Raw genomic sequence first — 22,778 nt, forward strand, 5'->3', positions numbered from 1 at the left:
ACTTGTGCTTAAATGTTTTTTCAGTTCATTATTGTATTTTTTTTATAAAAAAAAAATCTAAATTAAGAACCAAAAAATAAACATGAAATGTCTTCAGTTGTCAAATAAATATCCGTACTTGGTATTATAATTTTATCTTCTAATTTTTGACCAAGAATTATAATTCTTTCACCAAACTAAAGAAGAATACTACATAACTTATTGGGAATTTTTAAAAACAGAATAATTTTTTTTCTACAGTATTGATTAACACAAAATTGTAAGACAGTAAAAAAGAAAGTATTGTTGCCAAAATACGGATTTTAGAGAAAAACAAACTTACTAGTTACTACCCAAGTGGGAGATATTTTTTCAAGCGGATAAAGTTTTTTGCCCAAAAGAGAGAAAAAAAAAAAAGAGATTCATTTTGCCAATAAGTATCTAAAACTCGTCTCTTTATCTCCCACTCTCATCAAATCTCTCGCAGAAGAAGTAGAACCCTTAAACCTTATCCCTTCCAAAGCAGCCAGCGAGATAGCTTTAGCCTCGAGCAAACTAATCTCAAAAGCTAAAAGCCATGTCTGCCTCCGCTTCCTCCGTTTCCTTGTCTTCCTTCAACCCTAAATCCCTTCCTCTCTGCGTTTCCAGGTCCTCCTCCTCCGTCTCCGTCTTGCCTCCTTCCCTCTCCTTCAAACTTCACTCCCACCATCTCCTCTCTATCTTCGCTTCCTCCTCCTTGAAATGCTCTGCTCCCGCCGAGTATCCGTCCCGTTTTGTCAGGAACGTTGCCGTTTCCTCGGATTTCGAGGTGGAGGAAGACGACATGTTCGCCGATGATGACTCGCCGCCGGCGCGCAGCTCCTTCTCCAATGACCTCAAACTCTTCGTCGGTAACCTTTCCTTCAGTGTTGATAGCGCTAAGCTCGCTCAGCTATTCGAGAGCGCCGGAAATGTTGAGATGGTTGAGGTAAGGAGGAATTTTTAGGTTCTTGATTCACTATTGCTTAACTTCTCGAAATAGATTTGGATCTGTTTGTGTAGCAGAACCTAACGAAAGGTTTAATTTTTAGGTTGTTGTGTGGTCTATGTTGGATGTAGGACTGAGAATATGATATTTTGATTGGTTTTTTTCATTTGTGATGAAATGGCTTCGGTTTTGTAGGTAATCTATGACAAGGAGACTGGCAGAAGCAGGGGTTTTGGGTTTGTGACAATGTCCAGTGCAGCGGAAGTTGAGGCGGCAGCTCAGCAGTTCAATGGCTATGTAAGCAGATACTCTTTGTTTATCGAATTGCCTGTGTCGTTTCTTGTTTCTTGGCTTGTGAGTATTGTTGTTATTCGTTGTCTTAGCTTTCTTGTTTCTTCTATAATGAAAGCTTCCAAACTTTTAGGTAGCTCTTGTTTCTCAACTGAGGATATATAAGTTGCGGGCATAATTGTTGAGCCTTTGTTTTTCTCGTACTGGCTGATTGTTCATATCTTGCAAGCTGATCATATAGATTTGGTGTACATTGTTGTGTTTTTGTTAATCCTGTTGACATGAACATTGCAGGAGTTTGAAGGCAGACCATTGAGGGTTAACTCTGGCCCTCCTCCACCTAAGAGGGAGGAATCTTTCTCCAGAGGACCAAGAAGTGGTGGTTACGGTTCTGAGCGTTCCAGCTACGGTTCTGAACGTTCAGGTTACGGGTCTCAACGTTCAGGAGGACGTTCTGGTTACGGTTCAGAACGTTCCAGCTACGGTTCCGGGTCAGGTTCGGGCTCGGGTTCATCAGACCGGGTTTATGTTGGCAACCTTTCTTGGGGTGTCGATGACATGGCTCTTGAGAGCTTGTTTAGTGAGCAAGGAAAGGTTGTTGAGGCTAGAGTCATTTACGACAGGGACACTGGCAGGTCCAAGGGTTTTGGGTTTGTGACGCTCGGCTCTCCTCAAGAGGTCACAAAAGCCATCAATTCTTTGAATGGTGCTGTAAGTATCATCATTTCCCTTTGCATCGTTTAATTTCTTTGATCAGTTTTACAATGAGATCAAACATCTAATACATGTTTTTACTTCACTAAAGGATTTGGATGGAAGGCAAATTAGAGTCTCGGAGGCTGAGGCTAGGCCACCAAGGCGCCAATTTTGAGTGTCCACGCCAACTTTACGTTCTAAAATAAATGCAGATTCTGGAGGGTAAGACTCTCAATTCTCAGCCATGTTCAAGCATTTTTCATTTTGAATCATGGAATTGCTATATATGACTAAATATGTTGAATCTTGAACGTAATAGGTACTTCGAAGCACATGGGGTTAGTGAGACAAAGGCGGTTTCAGACAGTAACTAAGCTAACTGCTGCTGCACTCTAAGGCTTTAATGCTTGAAGGTCGTAAAGGAATGATCTGTTTTTTTAGAATGATTAGATTAAAGCAGAGACCCATGTTTCTTGTCCTGAATCCTGCGATTGATTGCTTCAGTTTGCATTTTCTTCTTATCTCTCTTTTTTTTGTGTGGTATTTTGACATTTGGCATATGAGAGTAACTGTAGCAGTGTGTTTTGTTTAATGTTTTTGATATTCTGTTCTTAAAAAAAAAAATTTCCAAGATACAATTGTATATAAACCACTGCAGCTGCAAAAGAAGAATTGGAAGAAACGAACAAAACATGGATTTAAATAGTTTAAAACATGGACTATTTTTGTTTTTTAAAAAGGTTAGTTGCTTCTCGTTTATAAATTTAGGACATTATCATAGATTTTGTGTATAATTCCGGTGTAAAATGGCATTGAATTGTTCAACATTTTAACTCGTTATCAAGTTTCTAGTCTCAGAAAAAGAAAGAAGATCAATAAATAAGTAAGAGTGTAATTACGAACCGGCTTTGAATGGGATGGGCCTGGACGAACCAGTTTTTAAATGGGCTGAAAAAGCTCACTGCATCTATGATAGTGATTAGTGACTGTGCTATCAACTCTGAATTTAATTCGACCAAACTGAAACTGAGAGAGAAAGTGTAAATGAAATAATTTCAAGGAAGATAATATGATCTTAGAAGCTAAACCTTAATCAGTTAACGAAATAAAAAAAACTAACGGATTAGTGGTAACAAACTTTGCTACTTAACCAACTAAATCTAAGCGAATTAATCCGGTCAAACAAAGCATCATATAGAATAGAAGGATCAATCACTAAATTATTGATTAATCCGATTGATAATGCCAAATGAAAACCAGGCTATGTATATATTGTGCGGATGTCACGTGACGAAGGGTATCTTCGAGGGAATTACTTTTTTTTTTGTAAGAGAAAAAAATATTTGAACGAAAAGTTAAGAAGAAATGGGTCATAGCAATTAACCGAAAGCAGAGAAGGAACATTGAAGTGAATTGATGGAGGATTATGTCTCAAAAATAAAGAACACAGAAATAATAAATGTCACTTTGCTCTTTCTCCATCATACTTCCACCACTCTTCCGGCCTACAAGTTAGGCCTTTTTTTTTCCTTTCTAACTCATTTTCCATTTTGTCTTCATATATCAATTCCATCAACCTATATATAATTATATAAAATATACATTTGTAATAAAAGGTATAGCATAGTTTATTTAAAGATGTGTAATGCTATATATAGCCTTATAGAGGTGTGATCAAGGCTAACACCAGTTTTGATCTCTACAAACATAGATGATCTGTTTCAAAACAGCCATATAAAATGAATACACAACTTGATTTTTTTTTCGGGGTAGAAATGCTGTAAAGAATAACAAATCTACAGCTAATTTATGTCAAAGTGTGGAGATTTATGTGACACCAACTTTCTAGGTATTTGAAATATAGAAATATGTTCTTTAAAAAATATATATATATAGAAATATGATTATGAAAAGATGTTATAATCTTATCTTTGTCTTAATTGTGTCTTGAGAATGTTTAGAATCAATAAATCAAAAATGTGAATTGATAACATATGAGAGATTAGCTTAGATTCCCGACGAGGAAAATAAAAAAACTCGAGCTTAAACTCATATTCCCTCTGTTTCATAAAGAGTGTCGTTCTGACACTCTTTTTTTGTTTCAAAAAGAATGTCGTTTTAGAATTCTAATGTAAATTTTGACATAAAATACCATTTTTAACTTCAAAAATAAATTCAGAAAATTAGTTATAAATATAATTCCAATAGTCATTTTTTACAAATTAATTAGGGTATAAAAGACTTTTTATCTTATTTCTTAATTTGTGTGAAAAATGTCAGAACGACATTCTTTGTAAAACGGAGGGAATAAGAACTTTGATTTGATTGCTTGGCTGATTCCTTTACTTTTTGTTCTTTTTTTTTGGTTTAATCTTTTGTTCGTTTTTCAATTGGGTATTTGCATGTACTTATCTTTACTAATTTCAAGTACAGTATATGTAATGCAAAAATATATTCTGTTTATAATGAATTTTCGTGGTTTAAAGTGCCATCACACATATGGTATACTTGCCATAAATACTCTTGGTTATAACTTGAACCCAAATCATGATATAAACTTGCTAGTGTTTCGGTTTCAATAAATCAGAAGTTCACATGGGAGATTGTTACCCTCTTCAACTGTATTTCTCAGGTTAGGTAACGCATTATTGTTGGGGCTTTTGTACGAATTAATCATATATATAATCTAAATGAATTTACCCTAATGATATGAGAGATTTTGGGCGGTCGTAAATGCAAATAGGTCCCGCTTTGTTAGTACAATCCACGGTCGTCATTTAGCCCTTTCATTAACATCGAATTAAATATAGTTTGTTGGAAATTAGTTTTTTAATAAACAAGAAAAAAATCAAATAAAGTAACAAAGTAACACTTTTGGCTGATCGAATTAGAAAGCGAGAAGCCTTTTTACTGCTCTCCTGCTTCATACTGCACATACACTTTATCTACACACATCCACAAATGCATCCAAAATTTGTATTTGCATCTACGTTTTATTTATTAATTTGTTACAAGATTCTTAATGATGATATTCCAATCACTTCCCGCTCTATTCATAGCTATCTTATACTCTTACAACAACTTACCCATGTTATCTTGTTACTAAAACTTAATTTAGTTTATCCATGGGCTGCACCTCCCTTGGAGATTAGTCTGAGCTCTTCCATAGACTTGTGATACTCAAAAAAAAAAAAAAAACTGAATTTAGTTTGAATTTAACTTACTGTGAAGTAGATTAACCGATCGAGTAATATTATTCTATTGATTCGTTCAAAAAGAAAAATATTATTCTCTTGTATCTAAAAAGAAGTTTTTTTATACAAGTAGAGCGATAGCAAAGGAACCTTTCTTTCGATGATCTACTGTTACGTTGGTATACATATTCACAACCATTTAAGATCTATGTATAACGAGTAGATGTTGTTGAATACAAGAGTGACCTGATTATGTCGTTTTACACTCATGGTTGATTGTTATAATATTATAAATTAGGTTTGAAAGTGAGAAAACCAAGAGGAATGTGGAGTGCAATAAGAAAACAAAACAAAAGAGTTAAATGCGCATGCAAGCATGCATACACAATATTACAAATAGAAATTGGTTCCGAGAAGTAATTATTTTTTATAATCTCTAAACTCACAACATATAAATTTAATAGGGGTAGCTTGCACTGATGTCTTGGGATTGCAATTTTGTTGTAGTTTAATTTAATCGGTTATATACATATATATACCTATGTCCAATCACTAATCAGGATGTTCAATTAAGTATATGAGTATGGGGTTACTGTCCATGGAATAAAACAATTAAGTACTGAATTAAACAGTTACAGCTATATCTAGTTCACACTATGTATAGACTAAACTATTAATTTGTTAACTAATAACATGGCTTACCATTTCATAATAACTCTTTCGGTATAAAGTGTAGATCTTCTCTATATATGTTGTAGGTTGTGAAATCTTCATCTCACGAAAAGGGTGCACGAATAATATGTTTATAAACCATAAATGCTAATAACGTAGAGGATTCTTCAATGGACAAGAAGTAGATATATAAGTTGCAGAAATATAAAAGAGCTAATGTGCATGTTTGCACGTAAGTTACGTAACGCAAGGAAATCGATGACAATATGGATTTAAAATGTTTATATCTTTTTCATTTCAACCATTTTCTTGTGTGGATATTATCATGATTTCAACAAACTTGCTTATATTCCGTTTCCCAATTCATGGCTTCGTAACCAAATACAATCAATCTCTTACATTACATACCATGTTGAACCAAGCTCACGAATCACGTTCCAAATCTCTAGCCAACACCGACTATAATGTAAGTTTGTAACCCATTTTCTTCTAAAATATTTCTAAACGATATGATTTGTCAAAAAAAAAAATATATATATATTCGTTTCTTCGGGAATTCTCATCGGGAATTGTTTTCAAATTGGAAGTTGGAACCGTAAATAATCTATCACTCTATTGGATTATTATTTATATATAAAGCCATGCATGCTCCCTTGGTAGCTATATGTGGATAAAATTTAAATAAAATAGTATAAATAAAGGCCATGAGTTAGATATCCATTATCCACATGCACATGGATATGTGGGTAAAGCCGATAGAGCTTTTAATATATCCAAAAACATTATAAGAAGAAGAAACTAGTAGGAAAACTAAGGTGTATAATTAATATAAGAAATACGTGTTTTGTATGATTAGAACAAGAGAGAAGAAGGAGATTGTCTACTACATAGGGGAGGGTGAATTAATTAGACTACATTGGTAATAAAACCCATAACTCACTCTGTGTTTCTTATTTCAATCATCAATGGCACATTGCTCCATAACCCCGACATCATCATCTCTAATTATACATATTTAAATATTATACGCATATCTATCTGTTTATGCATATGATACATGTCTCTGCATCTCTTGCTTTACTCATCACTAGTTTGATCACACTTTCATTTAAATATTAGAGAATTAAAAGTAAATTCTGGTTGGACCCATCTTACATGTCCAGATATATGTTGACAATGAAAATTTGATTTTATTGTCATTGTCGAAAATTAAATTTTTGTTCTGTTCTTGAAAATGGGAATCAAAAAGTGAGGTAGCTTTATATCTAAATCAGTTTCTTTAATCTAAAGATGTTTTCTTTGTCACTTCCCATTTATATTCGCACGACAAATTTAAATATCATTATGAAAATATTAAAAGAATGCAAAGAATATTTCCTTTTCAAGTATGTATATTTACAATAATATTTGATAGAAAAATTAAATTAGTAATAGAATCGTAACAATTTCTTTTTTACTTTGATGGACAGTTAAGATGGAGCCATCGAGGGTAAACTTAAACTTACATATTATTTGATTAATTTTCTATAAGCATTTGTCTAAACATTAAATTTAATTTACACATCCATAACATTGTTTTCTGTTTTTGGTTCCAAAATCATTGGAGGTAGCATAGATAACGAATATTTTTTAGATGTATATAATATCAATAGACTCGAAAGCGAAAATATAAATAAATTGAAGAAAAATGACAATTACTAGGAAACAATAGGAAGTGGTCCACGCGTGCCAATATGAACTGTATGTGCGGGTGGTTGCGACGCGCGTGCTAAATTCTCTCACGTGTGAAAATCTCGAAAATAAAAGAAAAATTCTTTTAAAATGCACTCTGTATATAATAACAATCCCAACCCCGAAAGTAGTAGCAGGCAAAGAAACACAAGAAATTCAAAGTTTTGAGTTTTTTTGGTTTTGTTGGGGTTTTAACTTCACTTTTATAATGCTTCTTCTTTGACACTTGTACGGTGTGTGTACATCTCGTTTTCGTTCTTTAGGAAGCACGCAAGTGACGAGATTTTAATTAACAAACCCAAAACTATTGTCTTTTACTCTCTTTGGGGCAAAAAGTTTAGTTTTTTTCTAAGCTTGAGCTCATCGTAATCAATGGAGGTCAACAATGAAACAATGCAAAAGTCAAAGTTTGGAAGAATCTGTGTGTTCTGTGGAAGCAGCCAAGGCAAGAAGAGTAGCTACCAAGATGCTGCTGTGGATCTTGGCAACGAATTGGTATTGCATATATCTCTGGATTTTCTGTTTGTACTTTCTATACTCTGTAATTTGATTCATAAAGTTTATGTTCACCAGATGTTTGTGAATATGTTTGTGGGTGTTTTTTGTTAATCCTCTTATTTTGCAAATGCAGAACATTTCCTCTGTTTTATCCTATTTTGAATAGTTTCATGTGGCACAACTTACAAATGATGAAACTTCAAAATAGTATTTTTGATATGTGAAGTTGATAACTAAAAAGGATCAGTTTTTAAGTATTTTTCATTTTCACATTTTCTTTTTTTCCTTTGATCATATTCATCTTTTATGATTGGGAGCCCACAAATATCGCATGGGAATGTTTGTCTCGATTTTCAAAGTACACAGAGCAGTTTTGGTTTTGATTTCTCTTAGCTGATTTCTCAAACTCTCTGTAATGGAAAAGAAAGGTCTAATTTCTTATGGTTTGTATGCTTTTGCAGGTTTCAAGGAACATTGATCTAGTCTATGGAGGTGGAAGCATCGGTTTGATGGGTTTGGTTTCACAAGCTGTTCATGATGGTGGTCGCCATGTTATTGGGTAACTCCTCATCTAATCAGTTAATTAGAGATTTGAGGCTACAATTAAGATTTAAACATCCTAATATGTCTCTTTTCCTCTCGTCTTTGTTGTCATTTAACCACAGAGTTATTCCCAAGACACTCATGCCTAGAGAGGTATTCTTGCTATTAGCCATGAGAAAAAAGTTTGAACTTTTTCTGTTTGCTTATTGATTCCTCTTTAAGAACTGATTTTTTCCGAAATCCCTGAATCCAACCTTGGTTGGCTTATCTTCATCTCTTCGATTGAAACAAGAACCAAAAAAGGGTTCCTTTAAGAAAAGAATAAGATGAAGAGCTTCTTAACTAAAGTCTTGTAATTAATTTAAAATAAGCCAATTTGCTTACATTGCCATCATTGCTTCTGGTCGTAGAACAGTCTAAAGCTGCTTTTTTTTTTCCTCTCTTTTAATTTCATTTAAAGTTTCAAGATTATTAGTTAAATGGGATACTCTTTTTTGGCAGTTGACCGGTGAAACAGTAGGAGAAGTAAGAGCTGTTGCAGATATGCATCAAAGAAAAGCAGAGATGGCTAGACACTCTGATGCTTTTATTGCCTTACCAGGTTAGTACTGAATTTTAAAATCTTTCTCTAATCTTTAATGTTCAAAGTCCCATCAGTTTTTAGTTTTGTTTTTTCTCTGTAAATTTACAAGTTCAGTTCTCCAGACAAGTAATGATTATGTAAGATAAAACCGGTCAAAGTCTAGTGACAGCCTTGTTTAAGAATCTAGTCACCATCTTTTAGGCTTTTTAACTTCTTAAACTGTGGAAACCAAAGTATTAAAGAAGAATAATTTTTAAAAAGCACCGAAAAGAGTTTAATTTTTTGACTAATTTTGCCAAAGAAGAGGGAAGAAGAAAGTATTAGTAAAAACCTGTTTTCTTGGTCAAACTAAAGCGGTATAGTGTGAAAGCTAAATTAAAAAAAAAAAGTATATTGGTGTCTTTCATTATGATTTTGAGTTCTTATATGGACAAAGCTTTAAAAAATAATATGTAAAGATGCCTTGACCCATCGACATCTCGCACTGAAAATTAGACCAATCTCTGCTCTCTGCTCTGATTCTTTGTTATTTGCCTATTGCTTGGGAGGTACTTATCTATATAGCTTGTGTGTGCTGTGACCAAAATTTTAATTTTAGTTACCTGTTTCATGTAAGAAGACAAAATCTGAAACAGTCGTGGAAAAACATTATGTTTTGCCCATATAGGGAGGTCTTGTTATTCAATAAGACCCTGCTTATGTAATCACGTCCTTGTGTAAACAGAGTCATAGGACAGTTTTTGCAGATGAACCATATAATAATAATATATACAGAGTATAATCCTTTCTGGTTTGAAATTGCAGGTGGATATGGAACACTTGAAGAATTGTTGGAGGTCATAACATGGGCCCAGCTTGGGATACATGACAAACCGGTAAAGACCCATCACTATGATCCTCGTAAAGATTCAAGCTTTGGTGCATAATTTCAAATCCAATTTCATTAAAAACTAGCTATCATTGTTTTGCTGCAGGTGGGTTTGCTCAATGTTGATGGATATTACAACTCTTTGCTCTCTTTCATTGATAAAGCTGTTGAAGAAGGATTCATCAGTCCAAACGCGCGCCAGATAATAATTTCTGCACCAACCGCTAAGGAGCTTGTGAAGAAGCTTGAGGTAACTTGACTATTGGCAATTTGATGGATCCAAAAGAAAGAAACTGGTTTCTGACAGCATAGAAAATGTGTTGTTGTTGTTGTTGTCGTCTGTTTGCAGGAATATTCTCCTTGCCATGAAAGTGTTGCTTCTAAGCTTTGCTGGGAGATCGAGCGAATTGGCTACTCTTCTGAAGACTGATATTAATCAGGATATTCCAAGATGGATCTTACTTAAGGAACGAAACAGATTTTTAAGATCTTAACTTTTGATTAGGAGGGTAAACTAAAAATTTCCAATGAGGGAGGAAATTCTTTTGTGTAAATTACTACTTTTCTTTAACTCTGAAATGTTTATGTTTCGAAGAAAATCATATTCCTCTGTAACATAAGCGTACCAATGAAATTTAATGCTTTTTGGCTTTTTATCTCTTAATAATTTATGAAGAACTTTACACGCACAAAACAAGAAAAGAGCCAAAATTTGATCTTCATATTAAAGAGAAAAAGCTTTGGTTGTCTATACAACAGCTGACTAAACAAAACTCACACAAGTAGTTTCATCCTCAAGGTTACAACATTCACAGTAATGTTTTACTCTAATCTCTATGCTCTGTGCCCTAGTAAAATCAAAACTATCAGGCTGGAGATTAGATTGATTCCTCTTCCTCGTCAGTTTCACCACGATGATAGCAGAATTCTGAAGAGCTGGATGAGTTCTCAGTCTCTAAACTCTTAAGCTTCTGCATTGCATCTTGTACATCAAAGAGAAGGGCATCTTTAGCTGCTCTCACCGAATCTTTTTTCTGATTATCATTAGGTCTTATATTCTCTTTCTTGGACAGTCGGGTAGCCTCAGCTTTTCTTTTCGCTTCCCTGATGTGCAGATGATCAATGTACTTCTCATGCAATGCCTTGTTTTTAACCTGCTTCAGCACTGGAGGACTAACGAGAGTTGTTTGATCTTCCCTTGCAAATCTTGAGCACGGTATTGGACTTTCAAGGATTTTCGGAAGACTTTGAACTTTCCCCGTTGGAGTTGAGAGAAAGTTGCTTGTGGCGCCAGGCTCAAGAACTGAGAAGAGATCAAATCCAAGACCTTGATCCATATGATTTTGCTTCTCCAGTAAATGCCTGATCGCTTTCTTTGAGAGATTGCCTCTGCCCTGTCGTATCTTATTCTTTGGCGAATTGGGTTTCAATAGTTTGCTTGCAGAGAGAGAAAACTGCGGAATTGGTGATAAGTTTGGTTTCCTGGCTCTTGATCGAGGCTGAGGTTGACGAGGAGTGATAAGATCTGAGTTCACTCTATCAAAACATTCCTGCGCAGTTTTTCCAGGTACCATCTTAGAAACCTTTTTCCAGAAATTAGGACTCGGCTTAGCTGTCAAATAAGCTCTCTGTAAAGCTGATTCCAGATCCTCTGTCCATCCTTTCTCAAGCTTGTTCTTTATCTTCAATCCATCTTCTTCTTCTTCTTCCTTTCCTAGTCTCTTTCCTTCATCAGCTTTTGGCACAGTAGCATTTTCTTCCTCGTTTTCCTTTGCAATTCTCATCCTTTTCCCCTCACTAAGACAGACACTAACTTCTTCTTCTTCACTATCAAAACAACTTCTAGACATCTGCTTAGACTTTGGACGAAAACGAGTTCTACTTGTGTCCCTAGATTTGACACCATCTCCACTCTTTCCTTTCTCAGATGAAACTGATTTCGTACTACATCTACTCAAAACACTGTTACCTGATTTCCTTCCACTGAAAGAAGATTGAAGATCCACAAATCCTCCTCCACTCGAGAATCTAGGAGACCGTCTCAGAGTAAAAGAAGGCGAAACGTTGGTCGATTTCACGCGAGATGATGAGGTAGATGCAGGCTTCGCAGAACTACATCGTGGAGACTTGTCTTTGTTGGCATCGGAAAGTCCCTTATTTGAAATCCTAAGAGAACGCCTCAGCGAAGAAAACCCTTCCACCGAACTGTTGGATCCAGGAGATTTCTTCTTCGAGCTCGAAATTTCGATTGAACCACCAGATGAGTATACTAATCTCTTTGATGACACTTTCGGTCCGAGTTCCCGACGGATTTTCCTCGGTGGTTCCGACCCAAAGATCAGATCTTTCCCTTGAACATCTCGATTTTGCAGAGCGATAAGCCTCGCCGATCGACGAAGAACCGATGTAGCGGGTTGCGGCAAGACGACGGGAGATTTCCTTCTCGACATTTCAACGGAAGTGGAAACAAACCAACTTGTTTACGAAATTGGGAAAATGGCAGATCTGAGAGGCAAATAAGACAAGAAACAATTACCCAGAGAGCAACGATAATCGAGGACCCGTAAACCCTAGAAAGCCTGGAATCCGATTTTGCCTCTCGTAGTCGTCCATAATCAGGATAACACCAACAAGTCGCTTGCTTTAACTCTCATTTTCGCCATCTCCGTCTAACGGAAGTTGAGTTTCTCCGAGGCTTTGTTGTGTTTGGGTTTTAGCTGTTTTCACTTTTTAAAGTTAAACTTCAGGGAAACAAAGCTGGTATCATTGCGACGGCCCTAAATATCTCAAGTTCGATTACCCAACTTTGCCTTCTTCTTATTTTATATGCAAACCAGTAAAAAATGGTTCTAAATCCGCCCCTGTGTGGAGCTATGTTGTCTTAGGTAACTTGAGATGTGATAAGTTACTCTTTAGAGTGATTCAAAAGTATTTCAATAGTGACCAAGATTTCATGGGTTCACCAGTGAAAATTTCCTCAACCAAAGTTTAAAATGTGAGTAAGAGAGACCAATTGTTGTGCCGTTCATTTAGCGGAGAAACACTATGCTGATACTAGTTTGTGTACACAAATAAAAATGAGGGAAAAACAAAAACAAATAAAACAAGTAAATCCAAAGAACCTCTCAAATAAAATTCTACAAAAACTTTGAAATCATTCAGCAAATTTGGGCCAACCCCATCTGATTAAAAGAGTGTATTGAAATCTGAAAGCCCATATATATAATTGGACTTGGGCCGTTTCAAATGAGAAGGGTAAATTGATCATTTACATCGACGAATATAAGCCCTAGTCTCGACCATTTTATTTGCTCTCCTTCAAAAACCCTAAGAGGCGCCTCCACCGAAAAGCGAAACCCCAAAATCAGTAGCCATGCCGCCGAAGTTGGACCCGAGCCAGATCGTCGATGTCTACGTCCGTGTAACCGGAGGAGAAGTTGGAGCCGCCAGTTCTCTTGCTCCGAAGATCGGTCCTCTCGGTCTCGCCCCAAAGAAGATCGGAGAAGACATTGCCAAAGAGACGGCCAAAGAGTGGAAAGGACTTCGCGTTACCGTGAAGCTGACGGTACAGAATCGTCAGGCTAAGGTCACGGTGGTTCCATCTGCTGCAGCTCTCGTCATCAAGGCCTTGAAGGAGCCGGAGAGAGACCGTAAGAAGGTGAAGAACATCAAGCACAATGGAAACATTTCGTTTGATGATGTCATTGAGATCTCGAGGATTATGAGGCCTAGATCCATAGCCAAAGAGCTGAGTGGCACCGTGAGGGAGATTCTTGGGACATGCGTCTCCGTTGGATGCACCGTTGATGGAAAGGACCCGAAGGATCTTCAGCAGGAGATTCAAGAGGGTGAGATCGATATCCCTGAGAACTAAGAAAAAATGAAGATTTGATGGAAATTGAAATCATGTTGTCTTTCTTCTTTCATCTTTTTTTTTTGGTTCCGAGAAATTTAGCTACTATCTTTCTTCAATTAGAATGACTCAAGTTTTGGATTATTTTTGCGTTTTTTTTGTCTGTTTAAGAACCCCAATGGTTTATCAGTCGCAATGTTTTACATTTTGGCTGAAATGTTTTACATTTTGCATTGATATCTTATGCTATTGCCTTCTAAGAGTTTGAAAGTTGATCTTTTTGCATTGTTCTTGTTTCTTGATGATGGTATCTTGCTTATTGATGTTTTAAAGATGGAATTTTTACGCTCTTTGATTTCATTTCATTACTGGTTCTTGTTTACTGCACAAATTCTATTGTCGGGGTTAACTGCATAATCATTTTAAACGATCTTCTTCAGCATTTGGTCTAATTTTCTTTCATTTTACTGTGAATTTGTCTTTGCATCCTGCTTTCTCATATCTCTTCCCTCTTCATTCATAATCTTGAACTTTCGATTACACTGTGACGAAGTGGAGGCTTTTTGCATAAAAAGATTTTTTCGTTGAGTGGATACCATGTCCATTTGTGAATTCATATAGAACTTTCGGATAACATATAAAGTTATATAAGTTGGCCTTATTTTTGAACTATTCCAAAAACATTATTCTTGTTTATTTGTAAGAGCCTTTTCGCTGAAATGGTTTTGCCTTCTCTGTTGTGTGATTGTGAGAGAATATGAAACGTAGATGTTTATAAAGTGTTGAGCATTATCCTAGTGTTCTTGTTTTATTTTATTATTTCTCCACTGGCGCACATGTTATATATTCCGGCTCTCACAAGATCAGATTTAAACGTCTGAAACATATCGTAAGACCAGATAAATCATCTCCATTATCTAAAGCTAAAATAGTAGAACAACGGATTCTTTGAAGATCACCGAGAGACTTAACTGGCAAACTGTACGACTAGGTTGTTTTCTCAATTGTTCAGTGATACGAGGGTCTTGAAGTGACTTGCTATTTCAAACAATGTCTTGTAACACACTTGGTCGTTCGCATACTAGGCCTTGAAATAGAACACCTAGGATAATTTGGTGTGTGGAAAGCACGCAATGAGAGGACTTTAAAAATAAAAATAATCGGACTACAATAGACAGATTGCAACTCTCGCCCTCCATGAAGAAGAGAGCTGGAGACTCACGTACCTGCTGAGTGCTGAGGAAGACGCAGAGCGTGACAATTCCCTGTCAAATCTTGAGATCGCGTTTCTTACTCTCCCTCCCAAAGTGGTGATGTTAGTTCCATGGCCTGTGTCACCCAGATGAAAAATTGGATTGGAATCGGTTGGATTTTAGTGGAAGAACATGTCTCACAGTTTATTGGCCTAAAAAGTTCTCGTAGATGTTTATCACCCTTGCATGTTGAGCTAGAAGCCCTTGAGTGGGCAATGAGATGTCTTAAGTACAATCAACTGATGGAGGTTGTTAAATAGTTAGATTGTCCCAGACTTTATAAGCTGATAAAAAATCGTTTATTAGCCAGTCATTTTCTCCGGAGCTAGAGCAGTTATTAATTTTGCGGTCTTCAAATTTTTTATTCTACAATTGTTATTTGCCAAAGAAATACGAGCACTAAGATCAATTGTTTACCATGTGAAAGGCTCAGTTTCTCCTTGAGGTGAGCCTATTGCCACCAATCTATTAACATATGGAGTATTTGAAGTAAAGAAAAAAAACAAAAAAATTAACCCAAAAAAGAAAAGAAGTCTTGACAGGCTTAATGTCCTATTCAAAAATGCGTTCTTCTAAAGAATGGAATTCAAAAACGAGATCAAGACAGGTTTAAAGAATTAGCTGTTCAGATGAGGAGACATGTTCCCTTTTAGACCACTGGTCATAGGTTAAACGTTTTTTTCTTCTCAAAGTATCATATGGTTATTAATCCGAAAAAAGTAATGAAATGATAGATAAAATAGCGAATGAATGAATTCCAAATGTGGTGGTTGAGTGGTAACACAAGAGAATTAGTTTTTTATACTTCGGGTTTAATCTTTTTTTGGATGAGGCGTACATTAAAAATATATTTAAATGCTGTTTCTAGATATCAAGAAAGATTATAGATCGAAATTCCAATTTTTTTCACGGTTTTAAGAGAATAAAAAAGTAGCGAATGAAGCTATCATGTTTTATTGTGGAGGTTAAACTCATAAGATTTAATTGCAATCTTAGTTAGACCAAAAAAATGTTTTATTTGCCAAGTTGAATAACATGAGGTTGACAAACATGAATTATTAGAATGTTTAGATGAAGGGTATGAAAAGTTAATGTTGAGCCACCCAAAAGAAAAAAGACATGTAACTCAACCAACATTGTAGGTGAGAGATCCGTGTACCCACAAGGCACATTACTGAGTTGACAGGCCGCAAAATTTGACATTTGACAGAACCTTTCAACAAACAAAACGTTAGGAAATTATTATACTGGCAAACCAAATAGTAACAAAGTACACTTAATAGTTAGTATATGTCTGATCTTCAAACTCATGCGGTAAAGATCGGATCTACCATGTTTTTATAGTTAAAAACGTTATCATTGTAAAGATCTACTGTAATTTGAATCTCAACTTTTGATGTAAATTATGTAACTTAGTAACTATGTACTCTAAATCTCTAATTGATTATTTTATTTGTATGCATATTTTCATATTTTTAAGACAGATAAGCCGAGATATGTTTGTCGATCTAGCTATAGTACATTCTGGACTAGTAGTAGTATCTATTGAGTGACTAAATGACAAAAACTATGCAAAACAACGTTATATTAATATATTTGAACTCTTTTTATTTCTTTTTTCTTTTGGCATAGACTATATATATAGTAGTCGATTTATCTATAGAACTTTTAGACAAGGTCAATACTATTTTTCTATGAATATGAGTAGAAAGTGTAATTATGTAAACAACTATACAAATAACATTGGTCAATTTTTAACGTCTTTGGATAAACTAGATGTCAAGTAATGATAGATTAATTTCAAAATTATTTAATCATACCTTTTCAACTTATATCTTTCTTGTTGCAACTCAAACCTCTATTTTTTTCTTGAATCAATCTCTTGCTCATCTTTATATTTGATAATCACACCCAAAAAAAACAGAAGAAGTAGAGACTTCACATTTTCATCATTTTGGAAAAACAAAAATACGGCTGACGTTCATCTTACAGTAGCCAACCAACGTAGCCAAAACGATAAGGATGTTTCCACGTGGCAAAACTTATAACCATGGAACTGCATCTCCTGTGTTTATAAATTATATTTGTTCGTCACTTTATATTTATTTATTTTTGATCAGTTTTCGTTTTCAGTCTATTGTCAGCATTTTATATTTTCCATTTTTCGCAAAGAAATTGGAATATGGATGAAGAGAGAATGTAAATGATTGGTGGGGACCCCATAACGTGGCATTATGTGAGTGGTTGAGAAAACCGACGGCTGTGCTGAGTTGGATAACATCCGAATTGACGGCGACGATGCGTTTGTCGGAGCGACAGGTCGTTTTCAGGCGTGCCACCCTCCACGTGTCGCCTATTACCAAAATCACATGGTTTTGACCTTAGTGGAATCTGGACCCCTCCGAAACGGCATCGTACTTTACACCCTGGTTTTAGTGTGTGATGTAGTTATGATACCTTAATTTTGAACCTAATCCAAGGTTTTTGCTCATTCTTTTTCACATCATGTTTAATAGCCCGCTTATAATATCTATCTTATTTTGATTTTTATTCATAATTTTAAGTCTAAAGCATAAAATCGTATAACAGTTTTGTAATCAAACTTTATTATGTGTTTAACAAGAACGAAAATGACGAATCGATAAGAAAAAAAGTATGTAAACTATAATTTTAAATGGTATATGGCATTAAATAGTTGCGGCTTTTAAAATGTGAAAAATGACAGGCCATGGTATTATAAGACAAAAAGAAGAGAGCATCATATAGTATAAAATTGGGGTCGGTCGAAATGAAAATGACCTTTAGGAGGAGATGGGGCGGCGAGGCTAAGTTAAAGTAAACATAAACCTCCATTATCTACCAGGAAAAATAGAAAATTTGATTAACATAAAAGATAAAACGACTAGAATATTTCAAAAGTTGTGGCTCTGATTATCTGATAGCACTCCACCAACACCACTGATTGGCACTATTAGTCTTATTACTAAGAGAGAGATAAAAGTATAAAGCCATATACCTTAAACAAGTATATACGAGTGGATATAAAGTTCTGTCTTGTGAAATCATAAACTACCTAATCTCATACTATAGTTTATCATGTAATTACAGATGCATAATAGATCAAATTTTGTTGCCACGGACTTGGTTCATACTCTTTTTTTTTTTTGGGTTAAAACTTGGTTCAAACTTCAAAATATTATAAATTGCTAAGAGCGTATAACTTGATTAATTCCGAGTTTAATTAAAGTCAATTACAAATTAAAACCTACTTATTTTCGTTGGCTGATTTAGATATTCAATGATTGGAAATTAGAACCAGGGTTCTTGGTTTATGTAGTAACTACTATATCAAGCAATTATTAATCCAAAATTTTATTTCAAGACAGCTAGCTTCTACTAATTATTATGCGAAAGCTAGTAAGGTCATAATATTCATTCATATTCACTCATACATTTTGTTTTCCTCGAAATCATTCATACATTTCTATACTTATTCATTTTACTAAATAAAGAAAAAACAATTCCTATTAGACATACAATACCATATAATATTATTATACATGCAAAATAACAAGAGGAGCTCTCACTATAAAACAGAGCACATGTGCTTCTCACTAACCACACAACAGAGAAGCAAAGAAGCAAAGAAAGCTCATTTGGTGGAAAGCAAAGAGATTGAAGAAAAGTAACTATGGCAAAGGACGTGGAAGCCGTTCCCGGAGAAGGATTTCAGACAAGAGACTATCAAGATCCGCCGCCGGCGCCGCTGTTTGACCCGGAGGAGCTAACAAAGTGGTCTTTTTACAGAGCAGTCATCGCCGAGTTCGTAGCCACTCTTCTCTTCTTATACATCACCGTTTTGACAGTCATCGGTTACAAGATTCAGTCCGATACTACTGCCGGCGGCGTCGATTGCGGCGGCGTTGGAATCCTCGGTATCGCTTGGGCCTTTGGTGGCATGATCTTCATCCTCGTCTACTGCACCGCCGGTATCTCTGGTATGAATCTTCAATCTTGACTTTGGTTCGGTTTAGATTCAGAATTTTCAGCTTTATTTTCTTTGTTTGGAATAAAATGCTTTTAAGTAAAACTTTCTATAAAAATCTATTTGGTATGGTCTTAGTCAAGTTTTAATCAAAAAGATTCTTTATTCTGCAGAAAAAATGGTATGGTTTTGGTCTTAGTTTTGGTCTTGTTCGTTTAATCAGGATTGAAACCGGTTTAGATTCAAAATTTTCAGTTTTGTTGGGAATAGAATCTTATTACACAAGTAAAACATTCGATAGAATCTATTTGGGTATGGTTTTGGTCTTAATTTAGATTCAAGTTTCAATCAAATAGATTCTTATTCTGCAGAAAAAATGGTATGGTTTTGGTCTATAAACCGGTTAATTAATTACATGTCTTACCTTAAACTTTCATCAACTGATAACATTTTTTGAATTTTTGTTACCTTAGGTGGTCACATAAACCCAGCAGTGACATTTGGGCTACTCTTGGCCCGTAAAGTGTCGTTAGTGAGAGCCATATTGTACATGGTGGCTCAGTGTTTGGGTGCAATTTGTGGAGTTGGGTTCGTCAAAGCCTTCCAAAGCTCGTACTACATCCGTTACGGTGGTGGAGCCAACTCTCTAGCCGAAGGCTACAGCACAGGCACTGGCCTCGCTGCAGAGATCATCGGTACTTTCGTTCTCGTCTACACCGTCTTCTCTGCCACCGACCCAAAACGTAGCGCCAGAGATTCCCATGTTCCGGTGAGTCTATCAAGCTATTATATTATTTCATCCGGTTAACCGGTTTGAATTTCGAACCAAAGGGAAAATAAACCGATTGCATACCTCAACCGATTATATATGTTATATCTTACTAAAGGTGATAGTTGTGAAGTGGTATTTTTCAATCATACTAATAAATTAATTGGAACTAATGAAATGAAAGGTGTTGGCGCCACTTCCGATCGGATTTGCGGTGTTCATGGTACATTTAGCTACCATTCCGATCACCGGAACCGGAATTAACCCGGCAAGGAGTTTCGGAGCAGCCGTTATCTTCAACGAGAGCAAGCCATGGGATGACCACGTATGACCTCCATTTTCCACACATTCTATTTAACTAACTATACTTAAATCTTTTATATATAATTAGGAAAAATAGTTAAGTATGTTAATTTTTGTTTTTGTTTTTGATGATGAATGAAATGAACAGTGGATATTTTGGGTGGGACCATTCATTGGAGCTGCGATTGCTGCAATCTATCACCAATTCGTTCTAAGGGCTTCAGGTTCCAAGTCTCTCGGATCATTCAGAAGTGCCGCCAACGTCTAAAAACACTCTTATCCACCACCAAATTAAAGCAGATCCTGAAATAAAATAAAAGGATAACTGCAAAATAGTTTGTTATCTTCTATATGTATGTACAAATCCACATCAGTCACTTGCACTACTCTTTTCTTTTCTTAATGCTTTTTTACTTGCTCTTTGTTGTGAATTTTCTTCCCGCGTAATTGTGTTTATTTCGCCAATGCCAAGTTTATCGAGTGATTGGAAATCAAAGAGTGTTCTTATTGCGGTTGTGTCTCTATATTTATGTTTACATCTAATGTACATCTCCTCTACATATAAGCTCACATCGTTTCCTTTTAAGTATTTTAAACAATATGCCTTGTTATATAAACATAAATGTGAAATGCAAAACGAGAGTCTTGAACTGATATCCAGATTCTTGTTTTGGTATATGATAACGAAATAGGGAACCAAGCACAATTCGATGAACAATGTCTAATAAATAACTTGAGACAGCCCTGAATCTCTTTATCACTTTTATAGAAATCGAAGCTTCTAGACACTATTTATTTTGCATCTCTTCTATCTTAAACTACTATCAGTTCTGTTTTTGTCAGTAAATACTAAATAAACTCTGGGAAATGAAGGAGGGATTAGAAAAAAAGAAGAAGTTAAAGTTGTGCTATTTCAAGTTTAGGCACACAAAAATAAATTAAAATTAAAATTTCTGGAGCAAGGCACAAAGAGTGCAGAGAGATACTATATTAAAAAGAAAAAAAAAAAGCAATTAGAGAATAAAATAATAATAATTTATATGATCATCATCTGACTCTTCCCAATTAGCGACTTGTTTTTCCAAATCCACCGATCCTCTTTGATTCCATCTTCCTCTGAGTCGATTTTGCCATTCCAATTTTTGGCAAGTGGGTTCATGGGAAATATAATCGGTGGAAGCCGCCGAGACCACCCGTCGCCGCCTTACCAAAACCATAACCCTGCTCCGTTGCAGTATTATCAGTACCAAGGCAATTATCCGCCGATTCCGTCACCGTACCACCATCAAGGTGCTAATGATCCTTATGGAGCGATTGCTTCTCCGATTCCTTACGTTTATCACCAGAAAACGGTCACTGTAAGGAACGATATCAATTTGAACAAGGAGACCTTGAGATTTGAGCCTGATGAACAAAACCCTGGCAAGTTTTTGCTCTCCTTCACTTTTGACGCCAATGTTTCTGCAAGGTAAACGATTCGTGATTAGAGATTCTTAGGTTGTAGAACTCTCTAGTGGAATAATGGATGAAGACGGAATATATAGGGTTACTTCAATCGTGATTCTTAGGTTGTTTGTTCTTATGGTTTTTTTGCCCTGTTTGATTCAACAGTATCACTGTGATGTTCTTCGCGAGAGAAGGCCAAGATTGTAACCTGAAGGCGACAAAGGAGGATCTGTTTCCGTCCACGACAGTTTGCTTTCCAAAAGGTCTTGGACATAAATTCAAGCAGCCTTGTGGCACAGGGATCGACTTCTCAGCTTTATCAGAGACAGAGTTGGTTGAGGCAAGCGAGTCAGATGTGTATCATGTGGCAGTGAAAGCAGAGGCATCATCATCATCATCAGAAGATAGTCCTGTGTCTAACACACCAAACCGTCAGATAACTCTTGCGGTTTTAGAGAGGGACAAAGGTGAGTACAAGGCCAGAGTCGTGAAGCAGATTCTGTGGGTGAATGGGATCGAGTATGTTCTTCAGGAGATTTACGGAATTGGTAATACAGCTGATGATTGTGGAGAAGATGGGAACGAGACAGGAAAAGAATGTGTCATCTGCTTAACAGAGCCACGAGATACAACTGTTCTACCTTGCAGGCACATGGTAAGTATATAAAGTTCAATTTAGGAACATTTTATGGCGATGCCTAGTAGAGAATCTGATTTTGAATATGGTTAGGACATCTCAGATCACAGACCTACGTATGTATCATAATCTACTTGAGTTTATTCTTGGAGAGAAACTGAGAAAAGACAGCTTTTTTCTTCCTCTGATTGATTGCTAACTTTCATTTGTTTTTGGTGTTTTCGTAGTGTATGTGTAGCGCTTGTGCCAAGCTTTTGAGATTTCAGACAAACCTCTGCCCCATATGTAGACAACCGGTGAAATCGCTTCTGGAGATAACGGTCAACACCAACGGCTCGAACCAGTGACCTTTGCAACGTTGCTGTTGTACAGAGTCAGCTTCTCAATGTTCTTGCTTGTGGTATATATACAATTATTGGAACTCAAGTTACTATCTATGTTTGCCAAATGACACTATTAATTCAGGTTTTCATTCGAGTGTTTAGTAAAATATCAGGTTCAGATCTTGTG

General features: G+C 35.8%; 6 protein-coding genes across 6 annotated transcripts; 5 read left to right on the top strand and 1 right to left on the bottom strand.

Annotated features, from left to right (window-relative positions):
• The first annotated feature begins 440 nt into the window (after positions 1-440).
• Positions 441-2,564, top strand: LOC18021486 (29 kDa ribonucleoprotein, chloroplastic). Its single transcript, XM_006403623.2, has 5 exons — positions 441-946; positions 1,142-1,243; positions 1,532-1,948; positions 2,043-2,155; positions 2,253-2,564. Exons 1-4 carry the CDS (start codon positions 557-559, stop codon positions 2,106-2,108), a joined length of 975 nt encoding a protein of 324 aa, XP_006403686.1. The 5' UTR covers positions 441-556; the 3' UTR covers positions 2,109-2,155; positions 2,253-2,564.
• Positions 2,565-7,665: 5,101 nt separating this feature from the next.
• LOC18021487 (cytokinin riboside 5'-monophosphate phosphoribohydrolase LOG4) lies at positions 7,666-10,579 on the top strand. Its single transcript, XM_024157891.1, has 7 exons — positions 7,666-8,025; positions 8,490-8,587; positions 8,694-8,724; positions 9,073-9,172; positions 9,959-10,029; positions 10,129-10,272; positions 10,372-10,579. The coding sequence occupies exons 1-7, from the start codon at positions 7,903-7,905 to the stop codon at positions 10,450-10,452; spliced, it is 648 nt and encodes a 215-aa protein (XP_024013659.1). The 5' UTR covers positions 7,666-7,902; the 3' UTR covers positions 10,453-10,579.
• A 172-nt stretch (positions 10,580-10,751) lies between these two features.
• Positions 10,752-12,733, bottom strand: LOC18021488. The gene has a single exon (XM_006403626.2). The coding sequence runs from the start codon at positions 12,470-12,472 to the stop codon at positions 10,901-10,903; it is 1,572 nt and encodes a 523-aa protein (XP_006403689.1). The 5' UTR covers positions 12,473-12,733; the 3' UTR covers positions 10,752-10,900.
• Positions 12,734-13,334: 601 nt separating this feature from the next.
• On the top strand, positions 13,335-14,154 carry LOC18021489 (60S ribosomal protein L12-2). The gene has a single exon (XM_006403627.2). The coding sequence runs from the start codon at positions 13,396-13,398 to the stop codon at positions 13,894-13,896; it is 501 nt and encodes a 166-aa protein (XP_006403690.1). The 5' UTR covers positions 13,335-13,395; the 3' UTR covers positions 13,897-14,154.
• A 4,544-nt stretch (positions 14,155-18,698) lies between these two features.
• LOC18021490 (aquaporin PIP2-1) lies at positions 18,699-20,747 on the top strand. Its single transcript, XM_006403628.2, has 4 exons — positions 18,699-19,126; positions 19,587-19,882; positions 20,067-20,207; positions 20,334-20,747. Exons 1-4 carry the CDS (start codon positions 18,820-18,822, stop codon positions 20,451-20,453), a joined length of 864 nt encoding a protein of 287 aa, XP_006403691.1. The 5' UTR covers positions 18,699-18,819; the 3' UTR covers positions 20,454-20,747.
• Positions 20,748-21,233: 486 nt separating this feature from the next.
• LOC18021491 (probable E3 ubiquitin-protein ligase LUL2) lies at positions 21,234-22,773 on the top strand. Its single transcript, XM_006403629.2, has 3 exons — positions 21,234-21,653; positions 21,797-22,286; positions 22,496-22,773. Exons 1-3 carry the CDS (start codon positions 21,343-21,345, stop codon positions 22,613-22,615), a joined length of 921 nt encoding a protein of 306 aa, XP_006403692.1. The 5' UTR covers positions 21,234-21,342; the 3' UTR covers positions 22,616-22,773.
• Positions 22,774-22,778: the final 5 nt, after the last annotated feature.

The sequence above is a fragment of the Eutrema salsugineum genome, unplaced genomic scaffold (genome assembly GCF_000478725.1).
Source record: "Eutrema salsugineum unplaced genomic scaffold, Eutsalg1_0 scaffold_16, whole genome shotgun sequence".
Lineage (NCBI taxonomy): Eukaryota > Viridiplantae > Streptophyta > Magnoliopsida > Brassicales > Brassicaceae > Eutrema > Eutrema salsugineum.

Bases quoted from the DNA above. Each gene is read 5' to 3' on its own strand.
- LOC18021486 (XM_006403623.2), top strand. From the start codon at position 557: ATGTCTGCCTCCGCTTCCTCCGTTTCCTTGTCTTCCTTCAACCCTAAA. The intron at 947-1,141 runs GTAAGGAGGAAT...TCGGTTTTGTAG, and splicing joins GAAATGTTGAGATGGTTGAG to GTAATCTATGACAAGGAGAC. The intron at 1,244-1,531 runs GTAAGCAGATAC...TGAACATTGCAG, and splicing joins CTCAGCAGTTCAATGGCTAT to GAGTTTGAAGGCAGACCATT.
- LOC18021487 (XM_024157891.1), top strand. From the start codon at position 7,903: ATGGAGGTCAACAATGAAACAATGCAAAAGTCAAAGTTTGGAAGAATC. The intron at 10,030-10,128 runs GTAAAGACCCAT...GTTTTGCTGCAG, and splicing joins TTGGGATACATGACAAACCG to GTGGGTTTGCTCAATGTTGA. The intron at 10,273-10,371 runs GTAACTTGACTA...GTCTGTTTGCAG, and splicing joins AGCTTGTGAAGAAGCTTGAG to GAATATTCTCCTTGCCATGA.
- LOC18021488 (XM_006403626.2), bottom strand. From the start codon at position 12,472: ATGTCGAGAAGGAAATCTCCCGTCGTCTTGCCGCAACCCGCTACATCG.
- LOC18021489 (XM_006403627.2), top strand. From the start codon at position 13,396: ATGCCGCCGAAGTTGGACCCGAGCCAGATCGTCGATGTCTACGTCCGT.
- LOC18021490 (XM_006403628.2), top strand. From the start codon at position 18,820: ATGGCAAAGGACGTGGAAGCCGTTCCCGGAGAAGGATTTCAGACAAGA. The intron at 19,127-19,586 runs GTATGAATCTTC...TTGTTACCTTAG, and splicing joins CTGCACCGCCGGTATCTCTG to GTGGTCACATAAACCCAGCA. The intron at 19,883-20,066 runs GTGAGTCTATCA...ATGAAATGAAAG, and splicing joins CCAGAGATTCCCATGTTCCG to GTGTTGGCGCCACTTCCGAT.
- LOC18021491 (XM_006403629.2), top strand. From the start codon at position 21,343: ATGGGAAATATAATCGGTGGAAGCCGCCGAGACCACCCGTCGCCGCCT. The intron at 21,654-21,796 runs GTAAACGATTCG...TTGATTCAACAG, and splicing joins GACGCCAATGTTTCTGCAAG to TATCACTGTGATGTTCTTCG. The intron at 22,287-22,495 runs GTAAGTATATAA...GTGTTTTCGTAG, and splicing joins TTCTACCTTGCAGGCACATG to TGTATGTGTAGCGCTTGTGC.